Source organism: Carcharodon carcharias, chromosome 14 (genome assembly GCF_017639515.1).
Source record: "Carcharodon carcharias isolate sCarCar2 chromosome 14, sCarCar2.pri, whole genome shotgun sequence".
Taxonomy (NCBI): domain Eukaryota; kingdom Metazoa; phylum Chordata; class Chondrichthyes; order Lamniformes; family Lamnidae; genus Carcharodon; species Carcharodon carcharias.
In genome coordinates, this window is record NC_054480.1 from 36,500,378 (window position 1) to 36,516,904 (window position 16,527).

A 16,527-nucleotide genomic window follows, 5' to 3' on the forward strand; every position below is an offset into this window, starting at 1 on the left:
TAATGGCCCATTTTTTGGGTCCATAACCAGCAACTCATATTCCAACTGGGAGGCCCGGGGTTGGTTCCAAATTCGTCCTTAGGTTCCCCTTGTTTACTTTTTTTGCATGAGCTGCCAGCGTTTATTGTGCCTCCACAACACTAAGTTCAATATTTTATTAAGATCACTATTGGCCCAGTTGTCTCACTGGCAGCAGCCCAAAGGTAAGCCCAAGAAGAGGGTTCGAGTGGCAATGAGGAGAGACTGATCATGTGGATGGTGGAATCACTGCCTAAGCTGCAGGACAATATTGAGGGGAGGAAAGTTCAGCCCTTCACTCAATTCAAACTAACTACTGCAACCTCTGACATATGTCAGAAGCATAGATCTATTTTAGAGGATTGCTGGGATTGCTCAGGATGCCTACAAAACCAAAACTTTATCAATCTGGTGGCACCGATTCGGATGCATTTTTGGCAAATAGCATTGACCAATTTCTACACTCACATTCATAATATAAGTTTAATAATTCAAGAAAAGAAGCATGGAGCAAAAACAAAACATATAGATCATCAAACCCACTTCCCATACAATTCATTTTATCATGGATGCTATCCATCCTGTTTGATTTCTTGAGGGAGGCAACCAAATGCAGGCAAAACCTCCAAGAAGACTGCTTTTTAAAATTTATCTCAATTCCCAAAGACAATCATCAACAATGCAGGATATTAATCCATCCACACCATTCAACTCTGATCAGCTGCACTCAATGGGTGATTTTATAGCTAAAATGGTGCTTTGCCCTTATTTTGGACTTAAATTTATTTGTAAATAAACACAACAGTGAGCATTTAGGTTCTAAAGGAAGGGGGGAGTGCAGTCTGAATAAAAACGCATGTCACAACTCTTCAACTAAAATTAGTGAGCTCCGGTTTTCACAGTTTAGTGTGCTTGATCATACAAAGTGGTGTGCTATGCTGAAGTACTTTTGGAAGTAGATACATCAATTTGCTGCAGGATATACCTATGACCCGCAATGACATGATGTATAATCTATTGCTGTCACCCACTGAGGGCCACTGGCTGTTGATATCCATTGGTGAGAGACAGTAAAAATTATTTTTCTCATCACTGACTGCAGATATTATTACCATTTCAATTGAAATGTCTAAGAAGCTAGTTTATCATTGATCCTTAGGTGATTAAATCACAGAATGCACAATGTTCCTAATGTGTCATTGATTATAATTTGTTTTACTAGTCAGTAACTTATTTACACACATTACAATGAAATATTTCATGTATGTTAATGAAAGTGCTTTGTAAGCAGTGGAAGGGATTGATGATGCCAAAGTTATTAATGCAAGTTTTATTGCGTGTACAGAACAGAAAACATGTTAATGATTCCAAAATATTATTTAAAAGACTCAGGTACTGAAATTAAAGAGCAATAAATTCATGTAAGAATATTTACATGATTGAAATTTCTCTTCTCACTAATTTATTGGAGGCATTAAACCATTTATTTTAGACAGGTTAACACCTCCAATAAATCAGCAGAGATAGGAATTTCAAATGAACACATTGGCTAGTAAACCTGGTTTAATTTCAGCACCACTGTATTTAGTGCCAATTTTGTTTGGAGGATTGCAATCTTGTTTAATTTAAATTGTCACTAAGGGAGTAAGCAGAGAGGCTGGGAGAAATTTCTTCATGCAGAGAATTGTTGGAGCTTGGAGTGCTTTACAGGGGATAGTGGATGATGCAGAAACCATGTGTATGTGATTGGCTCCAGCTGTCCTGTCATGCTTGCTAGCAGTTAGTTACAATTGTCTGTTAAGCTTTAAGGCTAGTTTACAGTTTAGCTAACGTTGAAACACAAAATTCTAAACACCAAGAAAACAACAGTAACAAATAACCTAGATGTTTAAATTAACTTAACCACTAATCACCAAATGCCTATCCTAAAATTTCTCTATAATCCTTCAGGCTCCACCCACTGCACCAGTTGTGATGTCACTACTTATGTATATAAACATTGCATTGGTAATCTCCATTAGTGAACAATCATATGTTAACACAGACAACACAACTGGCATTCATATAGTGCCTTTACCATACAGTCACATTCTTTCTTTTTAGGGAAGGTATTAATTTTATATTTCAAGTAGGACAAATTTTCCAAAATAGGACTGGTACACAGTAACAATGTGTACAAAACAGAGAGTCCACACATAGTTTTGGGAAGTTGATAATTTAATTTGAAAAAATTATGGAGGAATAAACCTTGAACATATTCATTCATTAGCTCATCTGCATACTACAGTAAGATAGGAGATAGATTGTTGCAACACTCACAGGAAGTCATTAATTTTAAAGGGCTGGTATAAAACGATATCTGCAGCATTTTAGTTTTTCTTAATATAGCAGAGAAATAGATAAGCCTGAAAATGTCCCTCCAATTATTCTCCCAAATTAACATGCTTGGCAACTTACAAAATACAAAAAAATCCCCCTGCTGAACAGAAGGCAAGTCAGTAAAGCCCACTTTATCAAGCTTGACGTTAGTCAGAGGCACATAAGTGAATATGCTATCACGTTCTATTGAGTTGCAGAATTTTTCGGGGTTAGTGAATAAATTGACTGCATACATATGGCTATACATTTAGGATTGATTCATCCATAGGCAGAATTGAAGTTTGGGCACCCAAAGAATTGGGCATAATTTATTTTTAAAGTGTAAGTGTTATTCCGGCGTTGGAGTTTTTACATATTACATGTATCTAGCATCACCGAGTAATGAATGCCACCAGGGGGCCTCGTGGGTATGTTTAAAAACCCTAACGCCCTATCCTTATTAAAACATTTTTGAAAGGGTAATTAAAGCAGGATTTCACAAACGTAATGAAATTTAATTCAAATACCTCCACATTTGGGGAAGCAGTGTAGCAAATATGGTTCAATGTTCAGGGCGTACTCTTGAGTAAAAGAACTTTTGGTTTAAATGCATTTACCCTCCCCGGCTGTGGTTGCTGTGGTAACCATTGTCATCAGGAATAATACGAAATTATGCAGAACGCTGGAATTTTGTAAACCATTCATTTCCATATATTGAGAGTTTAAAGAAATGTAAAATAAAATCCTTTCATATCTGGAGCAGGGAGGCAACGTCCACATTTGTTCACTGAAACTCTGGTGAATGTTAGTTTTAAGCGCCCGGTTCCTTAAGGCTGCACTTGCTATAACTGAACCATTTCCTCATCCTTCAAATGAAATTCTGATACCATTTAGTCAAAACCCTGCCCTGCAATCCACGACCGAAGCAACCCTTTTCAGTAAAATGCCTTGGATCAGGAATTATGTCATTTCTGAAACAGTTTGGCAAGTTTATCCGGATACAGACTCTGTTAGTGGCCATACCCAAATTCCATTCTCAATTACCTTGACATTTAGATTTGGTGGATCAAATTTAACCTCTTACCAGGCTGGTTAGTAACTAAGGACGGGAGTTGGAGAATACCTGGGAGACTTTATTTCTTTTAAATCGGGGGTTGTGAGTTTGGAAAAGTTTTGAATGTTTTTTTTTTGGGGGGGGGAATCAAGATGTGCCGGAGTTTGAAAAAAATCCCCAAACGCCGTCGAGAGTAACAGGGATGCCTGACTGCAGGCGATCTCCCGCTTCCAAAATGGGTTGGTGTCTTTAAGTGTACAACATCCGTCCGTTAGTGACCCTCCCTCCCTCCCTCTCTCTCTCTCTCTCCCTCCCTCTCCCTGTCAGCCCGGCACATTCACTGAACTGAACTTTCCGCAAGGCAGCTGGAAGCGCTCCCTACACTGTGATCGCCATCTCCTCCACTCTCCTACAGCAGAAAGCACCTTACAATCCGGCACTTAAAGGTGTTCACGTTGTACTTATCTCCCCATTTTCGTTATGGTGCTGGACCAGCCTCGCTGACTGCTTCGTACATCAGCGAAAAGAGGTGTTGTTCGTTATTTGGTCCCCACTCCTCTATCCTCCCATGATCTGAGGATGGGTTGTTGTACCGGGCGATGTACCCTAATCTTGCTGTGTACCCTCCAGTTGGTGAGTGTAAAACCATTTAAAATATATATTTATGAATGTGGGACATAGTCTCCTTCAGTAGGTTTTTTCAGTCGGCGGACTGTTTTAATATTCTTTCTGATTATACCTCAGGAACTTTTAGGACAATCGATTGTTGTCAATGCCCCTCATTAATTTTCTTTTCTAAACATTATAGAACTCACGAGAACGTACAAAAAAAGCTAGGTAGAAAACAGCCAAAGGGGGTCATTCATCCTTGCATAAAGTCTGAATATCAGTGAGAAGCATTGTGTTTCGAGAGCCTATGCAATGCTGAGATCTCTCTGCCTGTTTATATAGTGTAATGATTGAAGCAGCGGGTTGTTATGCTACAGTAATTTGTGATTTGTGTTTTGTGTCTGTCCTGGGTTAGTCCTGGAGAATTTCCTTTCAGTGTTGGCGGTTCTGCCGAGCTCCTACTGGTGTTGGTCTCTTTTGTTCCAACAAAAAGGGTGACGCAAGGATCCCTTTCAGTGAGAAAACCCGTTGGCAAGGCGATATCCGACTTGGTTTTCATTTAAAAAGAAGACTGCGGTGTGGCAATTCAAATTTGTGCATTTCCTCTAATTCACATGACAGTGAGTTCTGCACATGATACTTCCAAGGCAAAACCCTCATTAAAGGTTATGGCGATAGCTCCTTGTGTGTCAACATTTTGCATTTATCATTTCGGGCAGCGTGAGATAACTTGTATCCACTCCAAGTTACAACACGTATTCGGTTTTGTGACGGATGTTTTAATCTCTGTTGCAAGAAAAGCAAGAAAAGCCCATCCTTGCATTTTGCCTCTCCCATGCATCCACCCACCCAAGAAGCACTTCAGCTTTGGCGGTATATTGATGATTATTTCAAACTCTAGTCTCTGCACCATGCAAATTCAAGATTCCTCCCCTATCGCATTTCAAATAAGCTACTTGGATAATTCAGGCGAATTTCCTAACTTCAAAACTAGCCAGTGCTTTGAAGTGAGAATGTCATTAAATGGAAATTCAAATATCTCAAAATAAAACTGATCATGAGGAGGTAATGAGAGAAATCAATGAAAAACCGAAAGCAGATAAACTCAGTTTCAGTTAGTTCTTGAACAGATAGACGGCTGAACATTGCACTTTTTTCCAACTGATGCTGTTCACTGTGGAACGCTGGTACAAGAGGGTTACAGTTACGGAAGTTATCAGAGAATGTCATAAGACACTGAATTAGAGTCACTTTGTTTTGTGTATTAAATATAAACATTTATGTAAACATTTACTCAAAACTGCACTGAATTTGCAATCTCACTTAGAGAGGTCATCAAGATGGTTATTGTAGAAAATGGAAATGTCACGCTAATACACTGAGAGGATTTTATTTGCACTGTCTGGAGGGAGCTTTACACCTGGTGCTGTACAGTACTTGACCTGGAAGTGCTCGATGCTATCACTAGTTTAAAAAAGTGGAAATTATTTTGATTCCTATTTGGGCAATAGGAAGCATTTTTGTTGAATTACGGCAACTTGCAGACTAAACCAACATAGATTTTAAAAAATACCTTTATTCAACAACTCGCTTTTGCCGTTGACAATTTCAAATATATTAGATGCTTGGGAAATGAGTGGAAGCAAAATCTGCTCAACAATCAGGACTCTAAATATAAGACATCTGGAGAATAAATATTTTAATAATAGCATTTACACATGAGGTGCATTCAGTAATTTATGAATTTATTCTGCACACCATTCACGCATGTTGAATAAATGCTATATTCAGCTTTGAAATGGGAATCGTTTTAGTCTTACTTCAAGTATATGGTATAAATAATTACTTACCGTCAATAAATAAATATTTAGTCATTACTGGAAAAAGAGACATGCTGTCAAGGCTTTGCCTGCATCTCTTTTTTTCGGAAATACTCAAGTTCTGTACTACCAAGTAATTATTAGTATTTAATTGTTCACATTGTTAAATGCATGATTTTACTATGATCTGTAATATATGGCATTTCAGCACTTCCTCTATGTAAAACTTCCACTCTGCATAGGGCTTTGCCAATTACATTGAAATAAAAACTAGAATGCAAATCTTCAAAGCATTGAATATTTAATGTGTTTGAAATTCTTATGGCAAAATGAAGTGTTATTGTTCAATATCCAGCATATTTTTTGTTTCTTTAATATTAGCATGGTACATACAAGATTAAAAACTCAGTTCATTCACAGAAAAATGTCCTCATTTTTGATAATCTTACAGATTACAATCATTTTGTCTCAGAAATGTTGTTTCCAATTAAGTGGGGTCAATCCATTCAATTCAAATACAACCATCTTTTGGGAATTGTTTAAATATGCGTTTTATTGGCCCTTTTCCTGAATTTAATACAGTTATTTAAATTTGATCCTGACCATTTAGTGGAAGGTATTTCTTAGCCTCATTGGCAACTGATGGGGCAGATAGTTTCTACAGATGTGAGAAAAAGAAAAGACTATTATGTAAACGTGGGCCAGAATTTTAAGTATCAGGACCAGATGTGTGCCAACTCGACCTCATGTGAAATGTTGCGAGAAAATGCCAGGCGTGCATCATTGCACTGTCGCGCCATTTTATGGTAGGCGGGTGTGCATGGGAATCAGAAGCGTGCTCGCCAACAATTAAATGGATGATTAAGCCCATTAAAAAGGCAATTGGTTGAAATTTTATGTGGCCCGTGCGGTTTTGCAGTTGATGCACAGGCCACATGGCCTGGTGGCCATCTCGTTTTTAATTGAAACTCAATCCAGGGCAGGATAAAAGTTGACCAGAGCCGTGGTAGGAGTTTAGGTGAGAGTTCGTTGTAGGTGCTTTTCTGACAGCTATTTGCATTTTCGGTGTTTTCTGGAGGACTCTTTGGCTTTACAAGCTTTCTTAAAGGCTTTCTGCTGAATGCCCCCTTCAGGGCACTATCCTGAGAGGAGGAGAGGGCCAGAAGGGAGAGGAGGGTTGGCGTCCACAGGCAGCATCCCAGACAGAGACCTGTGGAAAGAGAGGGGCAGCCATATGGGGTTCAGGGCCAGCAGGAAGTGAAAGGCAGAAGGGTCCGCAGTCGACACCGTTATCTTGCAGCAAGAGTCTACAGGCAGCGCTCCAGCTACCTGGATATGTCGGATGTCCAGTGCTCAAAGAGGCTCTGCCTCTCTAGGGAGACTGTGACCTCTATTTGCCACATGATTGGCCCAGAGATCATCACAAACTGTGTCAGTGGCCACCCGAAGCCAGTGGCTCTTAAGGTGACAGTGACCTGAACTTTTCCGTCTCTGGTTCCTTCCAAGGGTCAGTGGGAGATCTATGCGGTATTTCCCAATCTGCTGCCACAGCTGTATGAAGCTCTGTTCAGACGGATGATGAACTTCATTCATTTCTGGACTGACGAAGCCAGCCAGGCTGAGTGAGCCAGAGGCTTCTCTGCAATTGATGGATTCCCCCACATCCAGGGTGCCATAGATTGCACTCAAAATCACAGAACTGTTATGGTGCAGGAGGACGTCATTCAACACATCGTGTCTGCATCTCTCCAAATGAGTATTATGACCCAGCGCCATTCTCCTGCCTTTCTCTGTACCCCTGCACATTGTTTCTATTTAAATAATTATCTAATGCCCTCTTGAACGCCTCAACTGAACCTGCCTCCACCACACTTCCGGGCAGTGCATTCCAGACTCGAACTACTCGCTGTGTGAAAAAGCTTTTTTTCACATCACATTTGCTTCTTTTGCAAATCCCTTTAAATCTGTGCCCTCTCATTCTCAATCCTTTTACAAGCAGGAACAGTTTCTTCCTATTTATTCTATCCAGCCCCTTCATGATTTTGAATACCTCTATCAAATCACCTCTTAGCTTCCTCCTCTCCAAGGAGAACAGTCCCAACTTCTCTAGCCTATCTTTGTAACCGAAGTTTCTCATCCCTGGAACCATTTTTGTAAATCTCTTCCAATCTTTCAAAGTCCATGTATACCACATCAACAGCATTACCCTCATCAACCCTCTCTGTTACCTCTTCAGAAAACTCCAGCAAGTTAGTTAAACATAATTTTCCCTTAAGAAATCCATACCGGCTCTTCCTAATCAACCCATTTTTTTTCCATGTGACTATTAACTCTATCCCAAATAATTGTTTCTAGAAGCTTCCCCACCATTGAAGTTAAACTGATGGGCTTATAATTGCTGGGCTTATCCTTACAACCTTTTTCGAACAAGATTGTAATGCTAGAAATTCTCCAGTCCTCTGGCACGTCCCCTGAGTCAAGGTAAGACTGAAAGATTATGGCCAGTGCCCCTGCAATTTGCACTCACTTCCTTCAATATCTTTGGATGCATCTCACCTGGTACTGGTGCCTTTTCAACTTTAAGTACCGACATTTTATCCAACACTTCCTCCTTATCAATTTTGAACCCTTCTAGTCTCAGAGTTTCCTCCTCTGTCACCATGTTCGGTAGCATCTGCTTCCTTGGTAAAGACAGATGAAAAGTATTCATTTAACACTGCAGCCATGCCCTCGGCCTCCATGTGTAAATCCCCTTTTTGGTCCTTAATCAGTGGCAAGTAACATTTGTGCCACACAAGTGCCAGGCAATGACTATCACCAACAAGAGAGAATCTAACCATTGCCCCTTGACATTCAATGGCTTTACCATCGCTGAATACCCCACTATCAACATCCTGGGAGTTACCATTGGCCAGAAACTGAACTGGACTAGCCATATAAACACTATGGCTACAAGAGCAGGTCAGAGGCTAGGAATCCTGCATTGAGTAACTCACCTTCTGATTGCCAAAGCCTGTCCACCATCTACAAGGCACAGATCAGGAGTGTGATGGAATACTCTCCACTCGCCTGGATGAGTGCAGCTCCAACAACACTTAAGAAGCTTGACAGCATCCAGGACAAAGCAGCCTGTGTGATAGTTACCCCATCCACAAGCATTCAGTTCCTCCACCACCAATGCACAGTGGCAGCAGAAACAACTCAACATTAAGCTACAGTCGACAATAAGCACTGCGGGACTCACCAAGCCTCCTTAGACAGCACCTTCCAAACCCATGACCACTACCATCTAGAAGGACAAGAGCAGCAGACACATGGGGACACCACCATTTGGAATTCCCCTCCAAGCCACTCACCATCCTGGCTAGGAAATATATTATCGTTCCTTCACTGTAGCTGGGTCAAAATCCTGGAACTCCTTCCCTAACAGCACTGTGGGTGTACCTACACCACATGAACTGCAGCCATGAATAAGCCAGCTCATCCACCACCTTCTCAAGGACAATTAGAGATGAGAAATAAATGCTGGCCTAGCCAGCGACACCCATCCCGTGAGTGAATTAAAAAAAACTACCTACCTCTGAAATAAAGTTTGCAGCCTGTCCCGTCTGTCACAAGCCACTCCCATGCCGACACCTATGAGAGACATAAAGCACATTCAGACCATGAAACAGAGTAACATCTTTAAATGGTGATCATATTTACACAATTTGAACATAGAACACATTTCAACTGAAGTAATACCACTTGTGATAACCCCTCTTGTGTTTATAGTCTGCTTGTGGATTCTGTGCCTTGGTGACCCCCCAAACCCCTCACTGGCAGTGGCATTAGAGGCATCCTGCTGACTGCACTGTTCTGTCAGCCTTGGTGACCTTGGCAGATGTCCTCTGGCTGGTGGAGTCGGTGCAGGCACCGCCTGGGACGGAGCGTCCAGTGCCATGGCTGGGCTCTCCTCAGTTGTAGCGGCCTCATCAGATGCCATGGGCACTGGCAGAGTCGCAGAGAAGCTGCTGCCTTCATCTGGAGTGCCTGAGAGAAGCCTACAGATGTGATATGCAGCTCGTCTGCCAGCGTGAGGTTGGTTTGAACCTCCCTGCTCACCACTGATGGACCGGCTCCTAGCAGTGTGACTAGGTGCCTCCTCCATCTTTCACATTGGCAGTGACCTCCAACTGCTGGCTCCTTGGGCACTCTCTGTCTCCATCAGCTCCTCAAGCGAGTGTGATGTGCCCTCACCACTGTGCATTACCAACTGATCCGACATGCTGTTGCCCACCGATATGCTTGTATCTGCGCTGGTGCTTGGTTTGGAGAGATGATGTGACATGGGTGCATCTGTCCGTGGCTTCTCCTCAGATGTAAAGGCAAGGTCCTCAGGGTCTATCGGGCATTGTGAGGATGGCACTTCTGAGGGAGGAACAGAATATACCAGGTGACTATATTGTAACAAAGTGACTGTGCATGAACTACGGCTGCTTGTCAGACTAGACAAATGCCTCACTGAGGCACTGTGATTGGACGAACAATGGGGACTGTTGATTAGAGCTTCTGATTGGAGATACCATGATCCACAGCTCTTACACACTTCCCCAGTCTCTCACCACTGGACTCTTACCTTCATCTGAGACCCCTGCCTCTCCGCAACCTGTGACCTTGCTTCACACTCGCATTCTATGTCCAGGGCGTCCATTTGGAACTTGGCAAGTATCAGGATGTTGGGAATGACACCACCTGTTCATGTGCGCACCAGCGCAATATGGCTTCTCTTCTGTATGGGAAAAAGTACATTCAATAGCGCTCTCACTACCTGGCACACCACCCCAGCCTCCCCAAGGAGATGCAGTTTGAGGTGCCCATCAGATTAGCACACCTCACACAAGGCAAGCGGGCACATCTCCCAACCTTGGCATACAGGGACATGCGGCATTTGGCACTCTGCATCTCACATTCTTGAGCACCACAAAGAACGGCCACCCTCCAAGACATCTATACACAGTTCTATGCCAAATTGGTGCTACCCTTGAAGAGCACAGAAGATCAATGAACCATTTCTGGCATTGGATCCATGTGCAGCACACAACATCGTGCCTGCTCTCCTGGGCAGCCACCTCCATCCAGGCCTTCTTCGTCTGGTTGGGTCGCCTCCTCTTGCCATCCCGCAACATGGGTATATCATGCCGGGCCCTCACTGCCCCCAGTGCAGGCACTCGTCAGAGAACAGGGGTGGGGAGGGGGGAACAGAGTGCCCACTGGCATTGCCCTCCTGCCTGGTGTGTCCAGCGGGTTCTGAGGCCATCATTCCTGCCAGACATATGATCTTGCACTCTCTCATGGACAGCTCCCTGAGGGTCCTCCCCAACTCCTGGCAGCTTTCAAGGAGCTGCCTGTCCTCCTATAAATGCCTCCTCTGGGTCGTCATTGGACCCAGCACCTGTCACACTGACAGCGCCGAGCCAATGTCTGGGTGCATTTCATGCTGGCCAGCTCTTAATTGGCTCAGCTGGATTGCAATTACAGGTGTGAGTGGATAACTGCAGCCAATTGCTGGTGCACGATATGCATAAAATTCAGGCCATAAAGTCGAGCGCAGCTATTGTGATTGTGTTGTTTCTACTTACTTGAGGAGATAGATTTTACAGTAAAGCTTAAACTTAACTAAGTTGAGATTGCTCCTGCTCAGCTATTCCCTTACTGTTTAATGAACTTGTTTGGTAGCAGCTTAAATTAGAGGTGAGTAAAGTGTTGTTTTACCATGTTCTGAAGAGAGAGATCACAGAGAATCATAGCATCTGACAGCACAGAAGGAGGCCATTCAGTCTATTATGGGCCAATTCGTTGAAAGACCTATCCAGTTAGTCCTCCACCCTACTCTTTCCTCATAGTCCTGCTGCTTTTTCCCCTTTTAAATATATATCCAATTTCCTATGAAGGAACCACCCTTGCAGGCAGTACATGCCAGATCATAACAGCTTGTTGTGCAAATAAAACAATCTCTTCATCACCAGCCCCAACCCCACCCCACCTGCCCTTCCCCCCAACTGTTTTTATGCCTTTATCTTAAATCTGTGTCCTCTGGTTATTGGCTTACCCACTAGTGGAAACAGTTTCTCTTTATTTACTTTATTAAAATGCCTCATAATTTTGAACACCTCTATTAAATTTCCCTTAACCTTCCCTCTCTATAGAGAAAATCCAAACACCTTAGTATTTCAACATAACTGAAGTCCCTCACCCTGATATCACATGAGGACATCTGACGAAACCAATAAGCAGGAGTAACGTTGAGAGATCTCCACTTGATCCATGGATGTGCTATTAATTTACTTGGATATCTGGGGAAGCAAGGTCATTCTTTGAAACATAGGGAGTAAAGGCTCATCTAAAGGAGTGGCCTGAGATGTTGAATCACCCTTCCAAAAATAAATCTAGTGTAAAACCACATAACAATCCCCAAAAATGAACATGGTGCTCTCCATTTTTCTAGGACTTGTGAACTTCATAATATTTGCTGAAAAGTTCATTTTCAGTGTTCTTCAATATGGCAGTCTGCTCTCATCAACAGCAACATGATGAATAATGTTGGGAGTCTGCAACAAAAGAAAGGGGAAGAAGTGGAAGAATAACTAAACAAAAATCAACCAGATTACTATTGAATTCATTGGTTCATTATCAGCATGCTGGCTAATTTGTTGTCCATTTATTTGCTTTGGGTTTAAAATTCCCCTTTTCATGAAGCATATAATTTCCCCTCTCAACTAATGACCTACTAATAAAATCGCATGATCAGAAATTGCAGGTTGGATTTTAACTATCGGGCTGGCTTTAGTGGAGCTGGCAGGCCAGCTTTCCAGCACCGTAGGCAAGTGCCTTGGTTTAACTTGAGGGCTGGGCCTCATGAATAAACATGAACCTGTTCAGGGCATGTAGACCACTGGCTCCAGGCAGTTGCAACAGGAGAAAGGTATATAGTTATGTATAAAGGTGGTGATGGTGGTGATCGTAGTGAGAGGGAGGTGGGGTTGTCAGATGTCTTGTGGGATCCTGGAGAAACACTCTTGTTCTACCTACCCTCCACTCCTACCAGTCTCCTGAACACTGCTCAGAAGGCTGTTAAAATGGCATATGTTGGTGTGTGGAAAGCAAAGCAGCAAGCTCTTTATTATGATTTTAAATCCAGTACTGTGTGATTTCTAGCTGGAGAGGCCTGGGTAGCAGCTAAAAGTGGCCATTGTATGTTGCAAAACCATTTGTTACTACATATCATTATCAGGCTATTAATGGCAGAGAATTAAATAGACAATATCCTGTTTCCCAATAAAAGAAAGCCCTCACTGACCAGTCACACATTTGGAACCAGTTACAGTGAATAAATGTTTGATTGCTGTCTGGGGACATATATAGTCTGACATTGACAGACGTGCAAGCACATGTAAATAATCAGGGGAATATCAAGGGCATCTCTGGGATTTAGAGTGTGAAGAGAAAGAAAACATTAGCCATGCCAAATTAATTTGGATGGTGGGGGGTGGTGTTGGTGGCACACACCATGGTTGCACCCATGACCAAAAGGAATTCTTCGATATAATTTGAAATTTGATTTATCTCCAACATGCAGTCGTTAGTGAGTCACACACAAGTCCATTTGAAGTGACTGTGAAGCTCGCTAATGAAAATGACAAAAGCATAGCAGTGTGTACTGTAGGATATTGTGATGTGGCACATCATACAATGCTGTCAAAAACCTAGTACAGGCAAAGATAAATCTCATTAACAAATCAAGCAGCTTCAATTATATGACTGTTGATGACATAAAGATACAAATCTTCAAGAAATATGGGCAGTATTTATTGGAGGTGATGGGGGTCTTCCCCACTGGCTGGAGAGCTGGTGAGAGCCCTGTGTCACCTCTTTTTGGGAAGGCCCGCCGAATTAGGTGCCAATCAGGCACTTAACTGGGCAATGTGAGCCTTTCCAGGGATTAAGGACCCTGGGAGTGTAATTCCTGTCTGCCAAGAACTGCCAGCCAATAAGAAACTGGCAGCTGTTGATTCCTTGGCAGCTGCACCAGGGAGTTGGCTGCTGCTGCAGGTCCTACGCCTGACAGAGGCCCAGGATCGTCATGGGCCCAGGCCTTGGATGAGTAATGGCAGGAGGGGGATCACAGGGAGAGGGGTGACAGCAAGGGCAGGAAGGTAGCTCTCAGCGGCACCCCTTCCTGATGACAAGGCCCTGGAAGGCCCAATTAGGCCCTGAAAGCCTGTAAGCAGCCCCTTTTCGGATGTGTTCCTGGTCTGACTCTGGGTGAATTCTACCGGCAGTGGAATGAGGTCCTTAGGCAGGTGTTAATTGCCCACCCAAGGGCCTCATTTAATGGCGGTGCAGAAAGGCTGTCCACAGGCCTTCCCGCCATCGACTTAATCGGGGTAGAGATGGGGAGGTGGCAGGGTCCCTATGAGCCATCCTCTGCCTGATTAAATGCCCTCCATTACCAAACTCACCATGGGGGAGGGCATTAAATTCTGCCCTATGTCACTATCTGCTGGATGTAAATATGCCCTGAAGAATTGTCTTGACAAGTACTTTCTCAGTACAAGTTGTACCTGTATTATACTTTTACTAATCTTTTTATAAATTATGATCTGTTTTAAAAGCCTAAATGTTATTAGGATTATGATGCTTTTGGAATAAGATCTTGATTGTTCTGGACTGAAATCATGTGGCTTATGAATAAGCAGCTTACTGTGTTTTCTGTTGTGACTCTCCACTGAGAACAGACCAATAATGATTCCTTTCTCTCAGCGGTGTATTGTTTAAATGCAGGCTGTAGCTTTATTCTAATTAAACACAACAATGAGTGCATTTAATTTAACAACAGCACTGAATAAACACCAGTGCACGTCTTATAAATGATTCCTGTAATTGACAGAATGATGCTTTCACAATTCTCTTATTTCACAATACAGAAAAACCAATGTAAAGAAACAAAGAAATAACTTGCATTCATTTAGCACCTTTCACAACCTCAGGAGGTCCCAAAGGACATCACAGCCATTGAAGTATTTTTGGATGTGAAGGCACTGTTGTTATTTAGTTTATATATAGCTATTTTGTTTATGCTTAATAATGAACTGATGATGAGGGAAACCCATACACCGGGTGTACTTCAGTACCTATTTTCACTTTAATACCTTTTTGATGCAAACCTTCACAGGATGTGGGCACATCACAAGGGCATCCCTAATTGCTCTTGAGAATATGGTGTTGAGTCACCTTTTTGAACCACTACAGTCCATGTGGTCTAGGTACACCTACAGTGCTGTTAAGTAGGGTGTTCCCTGGGATTCTGACTCAGTGATGCTGAAGGAACAGTAATATATTTTTAAATCAAGATGGCATGTGACTTGAAGGAAAATTTGCAAGTAGTGTTGTTCCCATATGCCTGCTGCCTTAGTTACCCTAGTTGGTCTTGGTCACGGGTTTGGAAGATGCTGTCAAAGGAACATTGGCAAGTTGCTGCAGAGCATCTTGTAGATCTTAGACACTGCTGCCACTATGCACCGGTGGAGGAGGGAGTAAATGCGGATGGCATGCCCATCTAGCAGGTTGCTTTGTCCTGGATAGTGTCAAGCTCCTTGAGTTTTGCTGGAGCTGCACTTAACCAGACAAATGGAGAGTATTCCATCACATTCCTGACTTGTGCTTTGTAGATGATGGACAGGTTTAGGAGAATCAGGAGCTGAGTAACTTGCTGCAAAATTTTCAGTATTTGACTTGTTCTTGCAGGTACATTATTTATGATCGGTCCAGTTTAGTTTCTGGTCAATGTTGAGTTGCAGGATGTTGATGTCAGGGGAAGCAACAATGATAATGCTATTGAATATCAAGGGGGGCTGATTAGACTCCCTCTTGTTGAAGATGGTCATTGCCTATGACACAAATGTTACTTGCCACTTATCAACCCAAGCATGAACGCTGTTGAGATATTGCTGCATATGGGCTTAGATTGCTTCATTATCTAAGGAACTATTTCAAGCCCTCCTGGTAAAATCTGGAGGCGGGATTTTATGTTCCTGCCGAAGTCAATGGAGTTTAGAATGGCTCGCTGCATTTTACAGCCCTGTCACCACCACAACAGGGCCGAGGTATGACCCCCTGAAGAACTGTTGATGAGCAAACAAGTAACCGGCGTACAATATCCTGTTGTTGAGGGGTGGAACATGTCCTTCTGGATATCACTGAGAGATAAATGTACAGTGCAGCCATTCAAACTCATCTAAGAATGACGAGACCAGGGCTGATTATAACTTTCCCTGGTGGCAGTGAATGGGCAATATAAGAACATAAGAAACATGAGAAATAGGAGCAGGAATAGGCCTTATCGACAATCAAGTCTGCTCTGCTATTCGATAAAATTATGGCTCGTCTTCTACCTTAATTCCACTTTCCAGTCCTATTGCCATATCCGGTAGTGGGTTGACCACCTGTTATACACCTGTATCAATTTTCTTTCCCATTGACTTCAATGGAAAATTATATTGGCTGGGATGCATAACAGTCATTTTCCACCATCACTGAAGGTTGAACACAGATCCATCGATTTTTTTATTTTACTAGAGTAAATAGAAGTATAAAATTAACACATATCAGAGACTCTCACCCTTGGGT

The 16,527-nt window shown here is 42.5% G+C and overlaps 1 protein-coding gene across 2 annotated transcripts in view; it reads left to right on the forward strand.

Annotated features, from left to right (window-relative positions):
- Window positions 1-3,789: 3,789 nt before the first annotated feature.
- The window catches only part of LOC121286711 (sodium/potassium-transporting ATPase subunit beta-1-interacting protein 3-like), a 295,497-nt gene continuing 282,759 nt past the window's right edge, over window positions 3,790-16,527 (forward strand). For both annotated transcript variants that reach the window (XM_041203712.1, XM_041203713.1), the window contains exon 1: window positions 3,790-4,063. In XM_041203712.1, coding sequence (XP_041059646.1) covers window positions 4,010-4,063 — 54 coding nt within the window. In that variant the 5' untranslated portion in view covers window positions 3,790-4,009. The remainder of the gene's footprint in view (window positions 4,064-16,527) is intronic.